We start from the raw sequence: 17,196 nt of genomic DNA on the forward strand, positions 1-17,196 counted from the left end.
TCATTAACCCACCTGATTTCATTTATACAATTTTAGTGACGTTTATACTGTGCTACAGGGTTTAAGTGTAAACCTCAGAACACACCCATCAGCTGTGACTATGTCAAGCAAGATGTCACTTCTGTGACAACACTCAGCTTGGAAGGCAGGGAACAGAACACATTTTTCAGCTACAGTTATGTTTCAGCATAGTCATCTATGGAGGAAGAGCTGATCTACACAAGCATAGAAATCAAAGAAATGGAAGGAAACAATGCAACCTAAATTAACCTGGGGTTTTACCCAGCTTGGGTTCCCAGACATCCACATCTGGTTTAAGCAACTGACATATGCAGACAAACCCCCTACCATTTCCCACTGATGCAGCTAGAGAGGACATTTGAAAAAAATATCTGCCTACTAAAACACAGCACTCACTTTGCCTGTGTGCTAGAAATAACATCAAGTAGGGCTTTTTGCAGTGGATAGTAGTTTTTTTCTGGGGCTTTCATAGTCTGCAGGGTGGTTTTTGCAGTTTGGCCAAACAGGATTGTGTTTCACTGACTTTACATTCTCACTGCAACGTGCCTTGAGTCTGAGAAAGGTGGGCTAAAGAGATTTTAAATAAGCAAGAAGTCTTTAATCTAACATACTAGTCAGGCATGTAGGTGGTTGGTTCAAACCTAGGAGCATTCAGACGCATCACTTCAAGGAGATAAAGTACAACACTTATTTCTAAATTCTACTTGATCAACAGGCAGACAGGTCATGTCCCTCCAAGAGCAATTACAAAACTTCACAGGTAATCCAAAGCAAGCCTCAGATCTAATCAATATTTATTCATTGAGCTTACAGGTTGCCCTTCCCCATACAGGTTCAGGGCAGCTTACAACATTCAATTTGATAAAACCATAAAACATAAACAATAAGTCAACAGATAATAATCACATTCATATTTCAGCACTATTAAATACCAGTCAAGGGGAATAAACACTATTAATGAATCCCCCATAACTCAATTTGGAACCACTGAAAAAGTAAGAGGGAAAAGGGGGGGAGAATATCCTTCTAAGATACTGTCAGCAATACCTACTTGACTTGTGTGTTTGTAAGGAGTGACATAGGCTTTAAGGCAAACCCAGACAAATGTGCCCTTCTCCCATAAATAGAAGCTTCCCTTCCATTACCTCGGCTAATTCTTTGTTTCTCCCCAGAAAGGATTCCTGGCGTATCAATGACACTGATGCTTTCTAGTACCGCATTTGGCAGTTGAGCACATACAAATCTAAAGAAGAAAAAAACACACACAAGAAAATTGCTTATAATGAAGTGATATCTGGGGAACATGGATAAGATTTTGAATAATATATGCATCTTCCCATCAGTTATCTTCAAAACTCACCGCTGAATATTTTGGATGCCAAGTGTTTGCCAGACAGTCAATGTTTGAAACAACTGTTCGACATCAAGTGATGCTTAATTTTTGTATTTAACAAGCAATCTACAAGGCTATTTAGTTGTTGATAACTATCACTGGAGTCTGACAGAACAGTTGACAGTTCTCTTGACTTGTCTGGTCAGGTGTCAAATAAGAAATGCTGCGAGTTGTCATGGTAAAAAGCCCTCAAATCTCAGTGTCATATTTTGAACTCAAAATTTCAATTTCTGATGGTGATTTTTCCAACAGGGTGTTATTACTGGAACCTGTGAAATACTGAAAAGATTCCAATATTTTATTTTAATTCTAATGATATTTGTGTTTTTACTTGATCATAAGGACATCTAGCAAAATCAGTTTCACTTTTATATGAAAAGAGGGCTGGAAGAGATTTTGAACATCATCCAGAAACACAGAATCATGCCTCAAAGTAGGCATTTTCAAAAAGTTCAGTCCATACCATCCAGTTTACAGAAGGCCATAAATATGAGACAAGGATGAACTGAGCAAGAAGGGCAGTTGAACAAGTCTGAAAGTGGCTACAGGCAATTAGAGATGACTGTGCCACCCAATACTGGTGCAGGTTTTCTTCCACCTCTACTTCGTTCTCACCAGGATGGGTAGAACCTGCAGTTTGCCTGTCCCATTTTGGTCTTTCACAATTGTATGCCCCCTTATACCATAAAAGGGTCCTTCCCCAAGGAAAACCAGTAAATGGAGTAACTTCGCTAATGTAAGTTGGGGACAATAAGTTCTCAGTTTCCAAATGCAATATCTGTTCAGTGGATCTGAACTGAGATGTCCTGAATGTATAAAAGCTATACAGTAAACATCTTCCACCCCACTGACATAAGCCTATTGTATCCGATATTGTGTCACTGAGTGGGATCAGGTATCTTGGAAAGATTACTGAATGGTTTGCACAAATTAAATGTACGCTTTATGCTAACAAGTCATGACAGCCAGTTCATTCCTTAAAAATGATGCAGTCTGTTTACAGGATTTCTCCCCCCCCCCCCCCATGTGCTACTTTAGGTTTCTCTGCAAGTGCATTTGTTTTTCCTTCATTTAAGCATTCCCTGGCAGGAGTATGACCTTCACTAGCTCAGTCAGTTATTATCTGAGAAATGGCACTGTGCTAATTAAATTTCAGAAAAATCAGAAGGACGACTGGGCCTGAAGTAGAACAGAACACACATCTCCCTGCACAATGCCTGAAAAGTGCACTCCAAAGAAATAAGCTTTAAAACAACCCGGATTATTACAGGAATGTTACTTTTGCCTAACAAGAATAATCCTAGATGGAGCAGTTAATACCCAAAAAATACATTGTATAAACCATAAGAGGTACTAAAATGGATATGGCTTTTTCTATACAGAGACAAATCTGATAATATGCCTGCAAGTAGGCAATTTCCCTTCTGATCAGAATAGTTTGAAATTCCAAGGGACTCCTGCAAAAATAACCTCAAACTGGGATACCTGCTCATATTTACAGAAAGATGCATGACTGAATTGTCATCTTGTGCATCTCAAGGATGAAGGGAAAGTCCTTCTAGAAAAATTTATTTTGCAAAGTTCTCAAACATTTATAGCCAACATCTCAAGATTTTGAACTTATTTGTTCCTAACGTGTGTCTGTTAAAACAAAACTGGCAAGAACAAGTCTGGAGTTCCTGGGGCATTGGACCACTCAGATGCTTGTCTTACAAACACCTCAGTGTTTGCTCTTAATCTCACCTCACCCCAATGTAAAAATGCAAGTATTTTCCGCATTTCCAATACAAAACTCCAGGGAGAATAAAATTTGCCTTTCTGACACTAACAGCCAATTATGGGATCTTCCCCAATTCTGCATTCTCGATGTAAAAGGCTGTGTGGTGTTCAGCTTCATTCAACTGAGGAGGAAGTGGCTGATGAACCTGTGCACATCCCACATACATCCCTAGCTGAACAGCATTTGTACCACTGGCTACCACTACAGACTCCGCTAGGACAACAACTTATAGCGAACAACTTCACATGTGCTTCTGAAGCAGGCACACAGCTAAGCAACCCAGAAGACTCAGGTTCAATACCAGAGGAAATGGGAAGGGGAAGAGTATTCTAGTTGCGCCATGGAGAAAGGGAGAAAATGAAACAGGGATAATGAATGGAGGAAGTTGGCCGGCAACAGTTACAACAAGCCGCAACTGCTGATTATGTCCAAAGACTCCCGCTCCTCCCTCCTATTATGTCAGTCTGACAAGCAGGGACATGAAATGCCAAGAGCAGTCATTTTGTTAGATTCTGAGGACAGAGTAAAATGCTTGGGTTACTTACTCTGCATTCTGGTTTCTTACTCTGCATTCTGTACATTTCAGAGCTAGAAATCCCTGCTATATTTAGGAAAGATTCTCTGCTACTGCCTTCCTTTCTGCCCTCATAAATACAGGAGCACTTTGGTCTTGACTCCACATAATATAGCTTAAACCTGTTTCCATGCAAAAACTAGAACCAAACTGGGGGTGGGGGCTATGCTGAAGAAATTCACAGAATCATGCAGCTGTCAGAATATATTTGGAGTCTACAGATGGTTTATAATGCCTGATGTTATTAAGAAGGTGAGCAAACAGGGTGATGGTCTTCGTGAAGAAGAAGCTGGATCTTTCTTTCACATGTGGTAGACTTGTAAAAAAAATCCAGTTTTGGACAGAAGTGCATATGAAAATACAAAAAATACTTAAATTAAAGTTCCCTTTTACTTCTAAAACTACGCTATTAGGCATTTAACCTAAAAATCTTCCAAAGCTGTATCCTGTTGGAAACCTTAAAGAGATCTTAACAGTCTGAGGAAAGTTAATCAAACCTCCTTGTCCTCACAGAAAATCAGACTGTGCGTCGGCTATTGTCGAGGCAGCTGTTGTCCTTTACACCCCAATCTACCCCAAGAGAGAAATAATCAAGGTGTTCAAAAGCAGGAGTCAGACTTCTTGCCAGCTAGTGGCCCTTCACTGCAGTCCCTGTTGAGAAGGCAAAGCACCAATGGATAACACTCTGCCTTTGCGCAGAGGGCCAACTCTCGGCAGCTTCCTCTGAACAGCACTGGGGCTTTTCATCTCAGCAGTGATGAGCAGGGCCCGGTGGTAACACAAACACATACAGAACAAACGTATGTGACTGCAATGCTGTGCCCCCCCTCCCTGACCTTGACCCACTTTTATTTAGTACTCTGATATTTCAGTGCTGTTTTCAGTACTCTTTTCATATATTTTAAAGAAAAAGACCTCACATTTTAAGCAACTCAAGCTTGCCACTAAGTCTGGGCTTGCAACAGCTCAGATATAAATATGATGAGCAAATTATATTCATCCTTAATCTGGAATAAATTCCTCTCTTCTCATCTCAGAGATTTAGTTATTTAAATCAAACGAACTATCAGAGGGGGGAAGTTGGGGCCGGGGTGGGGGCAGAAGAGGTGAGGCAGTTCTGCTGAGTGAGATCAGTGCCCAGTAAAACTTATTAAAATTTCCTAGGTGGTCTAGAAATATCATGGCCTCTTTCTCCACTATCACTCAATGGTCCTACATGCTCTTAGAGACTGTTTCATTTTATGTTTTAATTGTTTGTGAGTCACCTTAAAAAACTACAGCCATAGAATTTTATTTATGAAAGTGCTTGGAAGCAGAGTAATCAGGCTACCCTTATTGCAGGATCTGGTTTTCCTGAACAAAACATCCACCCAGCCCAAATTTCATCCAGTTCTAACCCAAAGACCTGGCTGCATTTCAAAGTAGCTTTGCTATCAGGAACCTCCATACCGACCTGTTCAAGAAGGCATTGCCAAAGGCATTGAGTTTCCTAAAAGGTTTTTTTGGATCCACTACCAGTGCATTTCCAGGAATGATGCCTTCCACATCCCCCTGCATCACCGCAATGAAAGAATCAGTTGTAGGCTCTGGCCCAATCCTCATTCCAGGGAAATCTTGTTCAAGAAGGTACCTAAGGAAAAAACAAACAAATAAAGGGCATGAGGGGCATGTATGCTCTGTCTAGCTGCAGGTCTTCTGTGCATAGTTGAAAATAATTTCTTATTAGGAACAAAACTGAGGAGGCTTGCAGACAATATTAGATGTGCAATATTCTCAATCTCTTTTCTCTGAAGAATCAGGAAGAGTACCCTTCCCCCCGCAAAAAATCAACAAAAGCACTATAGAATTCATATACCCAAACAAAATGTTTTAAATTTCTTCCAGAAACATGGAAAAATTCTAATGTATTCTTATATCACCTGTAGAGACTGTAACAACATGGAAAGCTGGTCTATTGTCTCCTACCATGAGGCAAATTGAGCCACTGCAGAAGTGACAGCCAGCCTGTCCTGTGCACAGTTCACAATGTAAGGGCACCGGCTATTTTAGAGCATTCCCAATATGTTGGACAGAGCAGACCAACAAAAAAAGTGCCTGCCAAGATTCAGAACAGGTCATCCAGTCTCTTCAGGTAATTTTGTAACACAGAAAAACAAACCTACTGGTATAGGGTACAACAGCCTCAGACATCCCCCCAACCTAATTGTTTTGCTTCCAACATAGGTACTTGTCCTGATATGCTGGAATGACTGAGTAAACTTACTCCCAAGGAAGTCACACAACTTGCCATAATAAATAAAAACGTACAAGAGGTTATGGCTGCGCATAATCCACACAATCATCCTCCTGAGTTGTGTCTAGGACAGAAAACCAATGCAGACACAGAGTCTACACCCAGGAACCTAAGCTGAGTCCTGGCTCAGTCAGCTAGTGTGCCAGCATCACATGGCCAAATTAACATTCTAGCTTTTAAAAAGGTACTTATTATACTGATAAGTGCTTGCTGAACTTTGCACACTCAGCTTTTATAGATTTCTTTCTTAAGATTTTCTAGGATACAGTTAAAAAGCCAAACTCTCATTATAACTACAGGAGTGCTCCCATCACCCTGCAATTACCCTGAAAGAACAAATTCCTGGTCTGTCTACTACAGTCAAGAAACTGTTTTTCTGGCAACCATCATAGTGTCTAGTGACTGAGAACAAGCAGTTCACAAGACAGAGGGGCAGGGGAGAGACAGCTTCAGTTCATTCACTCCATTTATACCTCATCTTTATCCCCAGGAGAGACCCAAACTTGCTTACCTCATCCTCCTCATATCCACTTTTTCCTCAAAACAACCCTATGTAGTAGGCTAGGCTGACAATGTGTGACTGGCTCAAGATCAACTAGCAAATTTCCCTGTGAGACTGGGAATTCAAACCTGGGTCTCCAAAATCCTAGTCTGATTCTCCAGCCATTAAACTCTCATGGCTCTCCAGAAGGGGCATATCTGCAATGGGGACATGGGGAGTCAAATGACCCTGGGCATCCCCCATTTGGTCATGTGGGGAGTGCCAAAAATTCAGGTTTGTGTTTTTTTGAATTTTCAGTGTTTTTTCAGGTTTTTGGCCTGCAGGGGGCATGGTTTTTAGGCTATCAGCACCAACATTTCAGGGAGTTTTCAGGATACTCTCCTGATGATACCACCCAGGAAAGTTTGGTTCAGGGGGTCCAAAGTTATGGACTCCCAAAGGGGGTGACCCTATCCCCCATTGTTTCCAATAGGAACTAATAGGAGATGTGGGCTTCATTTTTGAGGGTCCATAACTTTGGACCCCCCGAACCAAACTTTACCAAACCTGGAGAGTCTCCTAAAAATACCCTGAAATTTCTCCTTTTAAATCCATACCCTTCGACATGGTCTTAAAGGGAGAATCTGAGATCCCCAGTTTAAACATTGAAAGTGATGCTGTTTCAGGGTAAGGGAGAATCCACCCCCAAACAGCATCACTTTCAATGTTGTTTTAACTGGGGACCCCAGATTCTCCCTTTAAGGTGGAGTTAAAAGAAAAATCTGGACTTCCTAGTTTAAACATTGAAAGTGATGCTGTTTGGGGATGGATTCCACTGGAGGTGTTTCGTGAGAGATGATGCTGATATTTGTTTGGTAAATGTTTTGCTGGAGGTGATTTGTGAGAGATTTACATGCTTAATACCCACTTGCACTGGCTTGGAGCTGTTTCTCAGGCTAATAACCTATTTTATGGGGTTAGTGTGAGGACAAAATTAGGAAAGAGAGTTGGTGGGGAGAGAGACATGTATGTTTTGCTGGGGGTAGGAGGCGTTTTGTGAGTTGGTGCAAAAAATCATTGTTTGGTTGTGGTGGGGGAGGGTGGCCGTCCATACCAGGCCGGGGGGAGGGGTGGGAGAGGGCAGCAGCAAACTCAGGTTTTGTCCCCGGGCTCCAGTTTGCCTAGAATAGATAATGCCTCTGCTCTCTAGTCAGGGCTGAAGAAAGCTAACAGCTTGCCCCTACCTTTGTCCATGCTCTGGGCTGGGAAATACCTAAAAAAATAGGTGGAGAAGCCTGGGCAAGGTGGATACAATGCTATACAGTCTATCTCTGAAGCAGCTATTTTATCCAGGAGAAATCTGCTGTTGTCTGGAGTATCGGTGTAGTTCCAGGAGATTGCCAGGCCCTACCTGAAGACTGGTAACCTTACTTGGGGCCCTGAAAGAGCTTTGATCTGGCAAAAATGACTGACATAGTCAATCCATGTCATGACAGTTATTTGATGCTGTTTGTTATATGGGAGAGATGCTTAAAATGATTCTTTCACTCTTAAGTTGCACTGGGTGTTGTCTTGCTGGAGAAGGGGAGGGGAAATAAATAAAATAAAGGTAGAGGAAGGTCACCAATACCTTGGGAGAGGAGTCTTTGGGATAAAAACTTGCAAAGTCCTATTGCTAGGGTTGTCAACTCTGGGTTGGGAAATTCCTGGAGATGCTGGTATTCCATATTCAGAGAAAACATGCAATTGCAATCTTAACCGTGTTTAATCCACAGACCATGTATTTCTATGTTGTCCTGAATCCTTGAAACAGACAGAAGTTAATTTTCCCTCTATTTAATAATGATTTGACTTGTCTAGTTGCTGAGACTACTAGGCCACTAAAAACCAAAGATGGACGAGTTATATCTGCGGTTGCTGGACTATTGGCTGCTGTTGCAGAAATATGGGAACGCTCAAAGACAAGGGCACAAACCTTTTACAAAGTAGGCAACTTTCCATCAATTGCTCATACACTAGCTCTCAGTAGCTGTTCGTGACCACTTGGTTGAGTGAACAGTAAAGAAAGAAAAGTTAATTATGTATGTCCCATGATCAGCACTCTCATTAGCAATTAAACCTCTTCAGAAGCCTTCCTTGCTAAGTCATACTTTCATTGTGTGATGACTGATGGGACATCAGGAGAAGGGGAATGTTTTGCTGGCTAAATGTCTTGCAGAACACAAAACACTTGCTATCTACGTGTTCAGCAATGCTGCCATTTATATAAGCAGCATAAACTCACAATGCTACATTTAATTGTACTTAATCAACTTTACTTGCCTTATCATGTCGATTACTAGTTCAAGCCATATTTTGCAGCTTTACATAATTCACTGTGCAGTAAGTTGAGTGATCTTTACATATCTCAAGTTAAGAGCTAACTAATTTCTGTACTCTGCAGCATCAGTTTACCAACACCACTCTAGAAAATTCCCAGAGATCTGGAGGCAGTGCTTGGACAGAAGAAGGAGCTAAGCTGAATTTTGGTGCCATAAAGTCCATCTTCCAAAAGTGTCATTTTCTCCATTAGAGCAGATCTGTCACCTAGAGAAATCCACCCTGCATATGGAGGTTGGCAACTCCACAGCAGCACCACATTCTTCAGTTTAGTTGATCCCATCACAGTTTAGACAAGCTTTGTTCAGCAGTCGGTTATACGTAATTGAGTACCATAATTGTTGTGTTGGTCTTATCCTTCCCATAAAATAATTTAGCAGAAGAAATCTTATGATTGCCAGCTGCAGCTGGCGATTCCATGAGAGGAATGGGGACTGGCATGCTGCATCAAGCTATCAGGCAACGTCACTTCCAGCAAAACCCAGAAGTGACATCAGTATGTGTGTGTGTGTGGGGGGGGGGGGGTTTCTAGGATTCTTGGAATAGAGCTTTAGATACCATGATAGAACTCCCTGTTATTCTCAGAAGTGACTACATCATCTGACACAATGTCAAGCTCTCCAATTTTTTCCCATTTCTCTTTCACCAGACTTTGAAGAACCAGATGGGAATATTAAAAAGGTACACTAAAAAGTTCTGTGAGATAAGCAAACAATTGGGCAATATATATTTAGAAGGTAAGGAAATGCCGTGAGGCCTCCTCATTCAGCAAATACAGATGAATATCACCCCCATATCTAAAACTGACCAAAGCCAGGACTGCTTCTTACCTGTAGTTCCTATATTTGACCATAAAATGAAGTATCAAGTTTGAGCTCAAGGAGTTTAGCGCTTGGGCTATCCCAGGGGTAGGGAACCTGCGGCTCTCCAGATGTTCAGGAACTACAATTCCCATCAGCCTCTGTCAGCATGGCCAATTGGCCATGCTGGTAGCGGCTGATGGGAATTGTAGTTCCTGAACATCTGGAGAGCCGCAGGTTCCCTACCCCTGGGCTATCCCATTAGACTAGATTAAATGAGAGTGGAAAAAAAATCAGGTCACTGCATATTGAGCAGCTCCTTAGATTACTGTCTTGGTAGCTTGCTTAGTTGTGGGTTCAGGTCGCAAAAAGATTGGCATTATGATCCGGGGGTAGAAACAGAGGGGGGAAAGGATCTTTCAAGCCACTGTACCTTTTATGTTCTCCAATCCACTGTTCTCTGAGCATTGGCAGCACAGTTAACTCCCACTTCTGATTGCAATAGATCAGAAGGAGGAAGTTCTGAACCCAGCCCCAACCTGAGGATCACAGCAAGGGAGGGGAGGGAGGAGAGGGGGCCAAGCATCTGGACCTGGCCCACCCACCCTACTGGAGGGAGGGGTAGGGGTGGCATGCAAGAGAGGGGAGAGGAGGATTAGGGGGAGGGAGGGGTGGCATGCAAGGGAGGGGAGGGAAGGGGCCCCGGCATCAGGACCTGGCCCACCCACCCTAGTGGCGGGAGGGAGGGAGAGGGGCGGTGTGCAAGAGAGGGGAGGGTTAGTAGAGGGAGTGAGGGATGGCATACAAGGGAGGAGAAGGAAGGGAAGGGGGCCCATCATCTGGACATGGCCCTAATGGAGTGAGGGGTAGCATGCAAGGGAGGGGAGTGAGTGAGGGGTGGCATGCAAGGGAGGGGAGGGGGCCCAGCATCTGGACCTGGCCCACTCACCCTAGTGGAGGGAGGGGGAGGGGTGGCATGCAAGGGAGGGGAGGAAAGGGGAGGGGCCCCAGAATCTGAACATGGCCCACCCATCCTAATGGAGGGAGGGGAGGGAGGGGTGGCATGCAAACGAGGGGACGGAAGGGGAGAGGCACCAGTGTTTATTTTCCCACATAGTCTGGTAGGTTCCCACAAACTGTCAGGGAGAATTGCTTTTTTCACCTTGTTAAAGTTTCTTCTGTGGAAAATTCTGCCTTTCCCAGCATATTTATCTGCTGCACTGGTGAACTGCTTCACCTCTTTAAGTGCCTACAAAGGTTTCTCTTTGTAACAGTCTTTGTTTCATTGATATCAGACTTCCTGAGTTGGCAACTTTCTCTAGAAAAATATAATATAACAATTTCTTTTTAAACCCACACCAAGAGGATTAAACCAGGCTTTGGACTTGCCATCTTTTGTTTAATTCACAGCTGTTGGCCATTAAGGATAGCCAGGGGCATTTAGGTGCAAGTGACTGCTATTTAAGTTCCCTCTTTTTGTAAACACAGGCTGGACATGAGAGTCAAGTGGTCCCATGCTGTTAGTGGATGTGGTTTTATATACCAACACCATGTAAAACAAGATACATATATTACAGTGTTATTCATTTGTTGGGTCACCGTTTATTTTTCTAAGTGGGATGACCAAGAATAATTGAGGAGTCTTTTGATTAGAGCATCGTAAAGACTGTCTATGAAGTAAGTGTGTGCAAGGGTTTTTTTAAGTGTGTGCAAGGATTTTAAGAAAAGTAAAAGAACAATAGAAATGACATGCATAATTTAGCAGAAGAAGTCTTACGATTGCCAGCTGCAGCTGGCGATTCCATGAGAGGAATGGGGACTGGCATATATAATTTGTACTTTACACAGGTACTTTGGCCAAGCTGAGGAGTGAATCATTAGGTCAAAACAAACCAGGGGTTGACTAGTCAGGTACTTTATTTGTGGAATACAAGTTTATATGTGTTTGAGTCTTGTGTGACCATTTTCTACATTGGAGTAATTTTAGTCATATTTATAATTGTGTGTTTACGATATAAGCACGTGATCAGAGGTTGCATTTAAACAAATGAGTTGGAAACAAGAAAATATACATAACTTTGTTATAGTGAGTTTATTAACCTTTACTGGAAAAAATGGTGAAATACTTACTGCCACTCAGCCAGTTAAGCCATTAGGGGCAGATTTCTGGTGACTGCTCTTATTGCAATCAGAACTTGTAGCTGTTTGACTGTTTCCACTACAACAGGCCAGCTTCGACATGCACAGCAATTAGGATGAGGTTTTTCTGTTTTTGGTTGGACAAACCAAAGACTGAAAAAGAGGCAAGGAATGGCAGTTACATTTACTAAGGAGCTACTTGCCAAGGAAGTGTTGCCAGCCTCCTACATCACCAGCCTCCAATATCCCTGACCACTGGAACAAGCACTTGGTGTCTGCAGCATGAGTGACTGCCAGCATACGGCCATTACAATTTCCTAGGAAAGGAATTATAAGTCTGCAAGGAGCCGTGAGCAAGCATATGAAATTGATGGCTATTGATCCCCCTTCTTAGTTAAGATCGCAGCTTGCGGTGGGGCTAAAGCCATTCATAGCCCTTAAGTTTTTATTGCCCTGGCCTACATCAACTCCAATCATGTTAGCTTCTTTCTGTATTTCTACAGCCCCATGCTCTGTACAGGATGCATCTTGCTGGTAACGTTAAGGCAGTTTTTGAAGGAAACACCATCAGAAGGGTGCGGCCAGCCAGTTTGTCAGTATCTTTAAAGAATTTGCCATGTTCTGCCAACCTGGAAATAGGTGCCAGTGACTGAGGTCTCTAGGGCACTGCACACTATTGGGAGGTATATTTTTGCTTTTCATTCACCAAGCTTTCAATTACTATCCTATTCTATAACAAAAAGAAAGGCTGATGCTGTTTAAAGCTAAGGAACAACCAGGCCTTTAGAAAGGGACTTCAGCAATAGAAGAGTGCAGATATGGAAACCAGTGGATACAAAGCTTGAAAAAGACTCAGAATTCCTTCCCTTTAGACGTTTACAGGACTGTCCCAAGAGAACAAGAATTTTGTTATATTTTGGAGCGGGAGAGTGGTGATAGGGAGATAGATGAGGAATAATCTAACAGTTTAAAAGCAAATCATTGAAGCATGGTACGTTCTTTATAGGTGGAATAGATGCTTACTAGTAAATTGATTCTCCTCTGTGTGTTGTCTTAAACAACAACAGTGCAAAGTATCCTGTTAATTCAGCCTGGTCAAGCAAAACAGGTTTCACAGTGAGGAAGCGCAAACTCTGCAAACTCAAAGCCCTCATCCCAATTAACATCTCAAAAAAATATAAGTCTTCAAGACCTTGGACAGAAACTGATTAGGGAGAGGAAGTAATTGAAACCAAAACTAAACTGAACGATTGTTCTTCTAAATCAAGGGTCAGCAACCTTTAACACCCAAAGAGCCATTTGGACTCATTTCCCATGGAAAAGAAAACACTTGGAGCCGCAAATACTTTTTGACATTTAAAATTAAGATGACACTGTATATATTGTTTTTTCCACCTTTCCGCTTTGTATAAACAATTATAGTATGTTGCTTCTGAAATCCATGAAGCGCTAGAGAGAATTATATTTTATTTATGTAAAGAACACATTTTGAACATTTTGAACTCTTAAAAAATAGTAACAGACCTCCATGTCTGCCATGGAGGGTGGACTTGACAGCCATATTCCTCACTAAGCATGGCCCCCGCCCTGGTCCCAAAAGCCACAGCTTCTGAGACTCTACCCCCAAATGTCCTGGGATTTGCCCGCCAGGAGTTGGCAGTCTGTGACAATCATGGTTGAGGATGATCCCAGCCTTCCTCACTTCCACAATCTACAAGCTTACCCTCCACTGGCTTACTCTGAAGTAAACCTTCCAAGATCCACGTGCAAGGCTTTCCCCATGCCCTCCTTGGCAATGCAGAAGCAAACAATTCCCACCCACCCCCACCTCCCCATCAAACAACCCCGACGAGTGCAACCTTGCAGGGCTGCAGGTAATAACTCCTTTAAAACCTGACATCGTCTTTCTCACCTGGACTCAGCCAGGCTGCCATCCGCCAGGAAAGCCCCTGGAGCTCAGTGGGGCTGCTGGGGGGTCTGCAACCCAAGGTGGTGGTGCTGGGGGCCCCCATGTGGTCCCCCCCCAGAAGGACCTGGAGGAGGGGGAAATGAGGCCACCCAAAGCAGGGTTGACCCCTGACCCTCCATTCAAGGGGGGGCGGACTGAGGTTAGGATTGCACTGAAAATCTGCGCTCTTGCAACTCCCTCCCGTTTCCTGCCCTTCACTGCTCACCTGTTCAATAGGATCCACCAGTGGTGCTCCGCCCCCACCCCGCGCTATCATCAGGGAGGCCGGAAGTGGCTTGGGATAGCTGTCTCAGGCTGTGCCTCTCTAGGAATGGGGACTCTTTCCCATTAACCCTTAGGGTGACTCTCTGAAGGAGGTCGAGAGGACCCAAGTCAAACGGAGCCGCAGTACAAGGACGAAAGCCGCAGGTTGCAGACCCCAGTTCTAAATACATCCTGTCATGAGAGAAGATCAGAACTTACCCAGAGAAAGGAAAAATGCATGCCAGAACTCAGAGGCGTAGCTGGGCCATACTGCGCCTGGTGCGTACTCTGTGTCCCCTGCCCCATGTGGCGCCCCCCCCCCCCACACTTACCTTAGTTCAGCCTGAAAGTGCTGGCTGGGAAAAATGGCCTGGTGGGAACTACACTTCCCAGGAGACCTTGGGGCTCTCATAAGGTCTCCTGGGAAGTGAAGTTCCCACCAGGCTGTTTTCAGCCTGAAGTGAACAAGCCACTTTTCCAGCCTGCACTTTCAGGCTGAACTAAAGGCAAGTGAGAGGGGGCGCCACGGGGGGGGGGTATTTTCCGCACCCACGCATGCACTCAGTGCAATGCGTCCCCTGTCCCCTGGTAGCTCTGCCTCTGCCAGAACTAGATTGAGGGAAAGGAAGATGATATGCTTGAACTTTTTCATGATATAGCAGAAAACACATATTCAATCCATTGTTCTGAAAATATCATACTCCTACCAGAGTTCTTCAGATTTTCATAGGTGCCTTTGTTTTCTTTGGTTTACTCAAGTGCATGTTTCACCATCATGAACATTTACATAGACTGAACTCCTGAATTATCAACAAGTAGATGTTTCATAGACCAGACATCATATCTACACCACGTATTTAACTAGTATAATAGTTATTCCTTCTCCCCAAAGAACTGTGGCAACTACTGCCAACTCTGTCTCCCATCATATTTGGGGGACATATGACAGTTAAAAGTGGCATAAAATTGCCAAGATGCATGTTGCAGTTATGAAAAAAGGAGTGTTCTTGGTGCAGGCCAAAGTGAAAAAAGTCAGCAACATGGACTCACCATTTATCCTGTGGTTGTCCCTGAGGGTACAGGAAGCAGTATAAACACTGTGTCAAAACATTGTACGTTATTGGGAGTCAGCTACAAGAATTCAGAAAGGAGTATCAGGGGCAAATCCTGGTGTGGAGTGAGGCATCAAGAACAGAAAGAGGACCCAAGGGATGAAAGCAAGCAAAAATTGGTTGACTGGGCGCAGAGAAGCCTGTGCTGGCAGTGAGCGCTATTCTAACTAGCTTGTGTTTATTTCATTATTATCAGGGTAGATGGATAAAACCCAGAGTTCTTCTAAGCATCAGCTGCCACACATTAGTCAGTTATAATCGTACTGTCCCTTTCTGCTTCCTACGCTCCTTGCAAGTAATGCAGGAAACAGTAATAATGCCACGGTGCTATGTTAACAGTGGAATCCCATCCATCATTGCAAATGGCAATACAGTTCATTAAAGATGGAATCCAAAAGAATGTATAAACTCCCTGCGGCAAGTCTACACACTGTGGAACTCTGATAAGATGGCCTGCAGCACAAGGAGGAGTTTGTAACTGGGAGGAAAGAAGTGCACAAGCCAGTAATTTAGAGGAGTATCCCAGGGCTGACAGAGTGAGACTGTCTCCTAAGTCAAAAGAAAGCACAGCTGGATTTCCCTGGAGCCAGAATGGCATACTTCAGCCTTGCTTCATTGACCTTAAACACAGCAGGCCTCCTTTCTTTTCCATTCCAAAGTCTCCAGGAATACTAAAAGCCAGCCTTCCCTGCTATGTCTCTGTAACCTTGCCTTTATCCCAGCAGCCAATAACTTTGTTGAGACAGATAATTTAATTTAACCCCTTGTCTTGATGTAAGCCAGATTCCTCAAGGATTCAGGCAGAAAAACTGGGAACCAATCAAAGTTCTTCAGTGAAAAGGTTTTGTATCCACTTAAGGCTGCCAGGCATCAACAAAATGCCTAAAATGTCTTAGGAGTTCTGCTCTGCAATAATCTCCCCAAGCAACTGATTCTCCTCCCACATCCCCAGTATGCACAAAGCTTTGAGGTCTCTTGTTTTAAGTCCTGCCTAACACACTATTACCTCTTGACAAGTGTACTGGTTGCTAAAGTGAAAACAATGAAAAAGATAGCTCCTGAAATACAGTCACAGGATCCACAAGATCTTGTAGGAAAAAGTTTTGGTGTGGTTAACTTGGAATGAATGAGCATCAGTAACCCTTTTAATCCTAAAGGCCAGCTAACACTCCTCACAGGTAGATCTTGACAAGTTCTTTGACAGCCAGAACTTCGGCAGAAAATGACAAAAGGACACAACAGAAGAGACGACTGGAAGGAAGTTATTAACAATCATAATTATGATCCCAGTGCTTCGTGATAAAATGGAAACCAGTTGTTCAATTAATTTACTGTGGTCTACTGACCCAGTTACCTATAGAGACCAGTTATTTCATGCTTTAAGGTACAACTTGCTTACAGAAATGCTGCTACTGCTTCTCACAATGAATGCAGTGAGTCTACAAAGAAACAGAGGAAGAGTGCTATGTTAGGTAAATACATCTTACTCAAAACATTTGGCAAGTTTCAGTCCAGAGCTTTCTACCCTGTTTGTTACCATGTCCATCTCTGGACACAATACTAAAATCCAACCTAGTGACTTGGGGATGGGGCGTCTGCTGCTATATTTTCAAAAATAAAAACAGTAGTTTAGGGGAAGGGATAGAAAGACAGTTTTACTAATGATACACTTGGTTATATGCTGCTATTTTATGTACAATTTTCAACCTTCAAGTCCTCCTTAAAAATAAACCATGTTCCTGGAATCTGTCAATATCTGGCTCATAAAAATGCACACCTCTAAAGAATGCAGCCAAGTGAACTGCTTGCTCATTCTGTACTTGGCCCTTTGGTAAAAGCATTAGATTTCAGCAACACAAGAGAAGGTAGAAAATGCCTGCACCACTCAAGGTCATTGATTACCAGGCACAAGTTGATTGCTTTTCCCAGTTATTCCTACACAGTTGGTGTCCCTCAACAGGCAAGCTATTAATGTAAAACAAAAAAACAGGGTATTCCATTCTCCACACTCA

The 17,196-nt window shown here is 43.1% G+C and overlaps 1 protein-coding gene across 2 annotated transcripts in view; it reads right to left on the minus strand.

The window, feature by feature from the left end:
- Positions 1 to 17,196, minus strand: part of EHD3 (EH domain containing 3) — a 32,870-nt gene that overhangs the window by 12,387 nt on the left and 3,287 nt on the right. For both annotated transcript variants that reach the window (XM_048509396.1, XM_048509487.1), the window contains 2 exons: positions 5,222 to 5,398; positions 1,167 to 1,264 (listed from right to left, as the gene is read on the minus strand). In XM_048509396.1, the coding sequence (XP_048365353.1) occupies positions 1,167 to 1,264; positions 5,222 to 5,398 (275 nt within the window). The remainder of the gene's footprint in view (positions 1 to 1,166; positions 1,265 to 5,221; positions 5,399 to 17,196) is intronic.

Source organism: Sphaerodactylus townsendi, linkage group LG01 (genome assembly GCF_021028975.2).
Source record: "Sphaerodactylus townsendi isolate TG3544 linkage group LG01, MPM_Stown_v2.3, whole genome shotgun sequence".
NCBI classification, from domain to species: domain Eukaryota; kingdom Metazoa; phylum Chordata; class Lepidosauria; order Squamata; family Sphaerodactylidae; genus Sphaerodactylus; species Sphaerodactylus townsendi.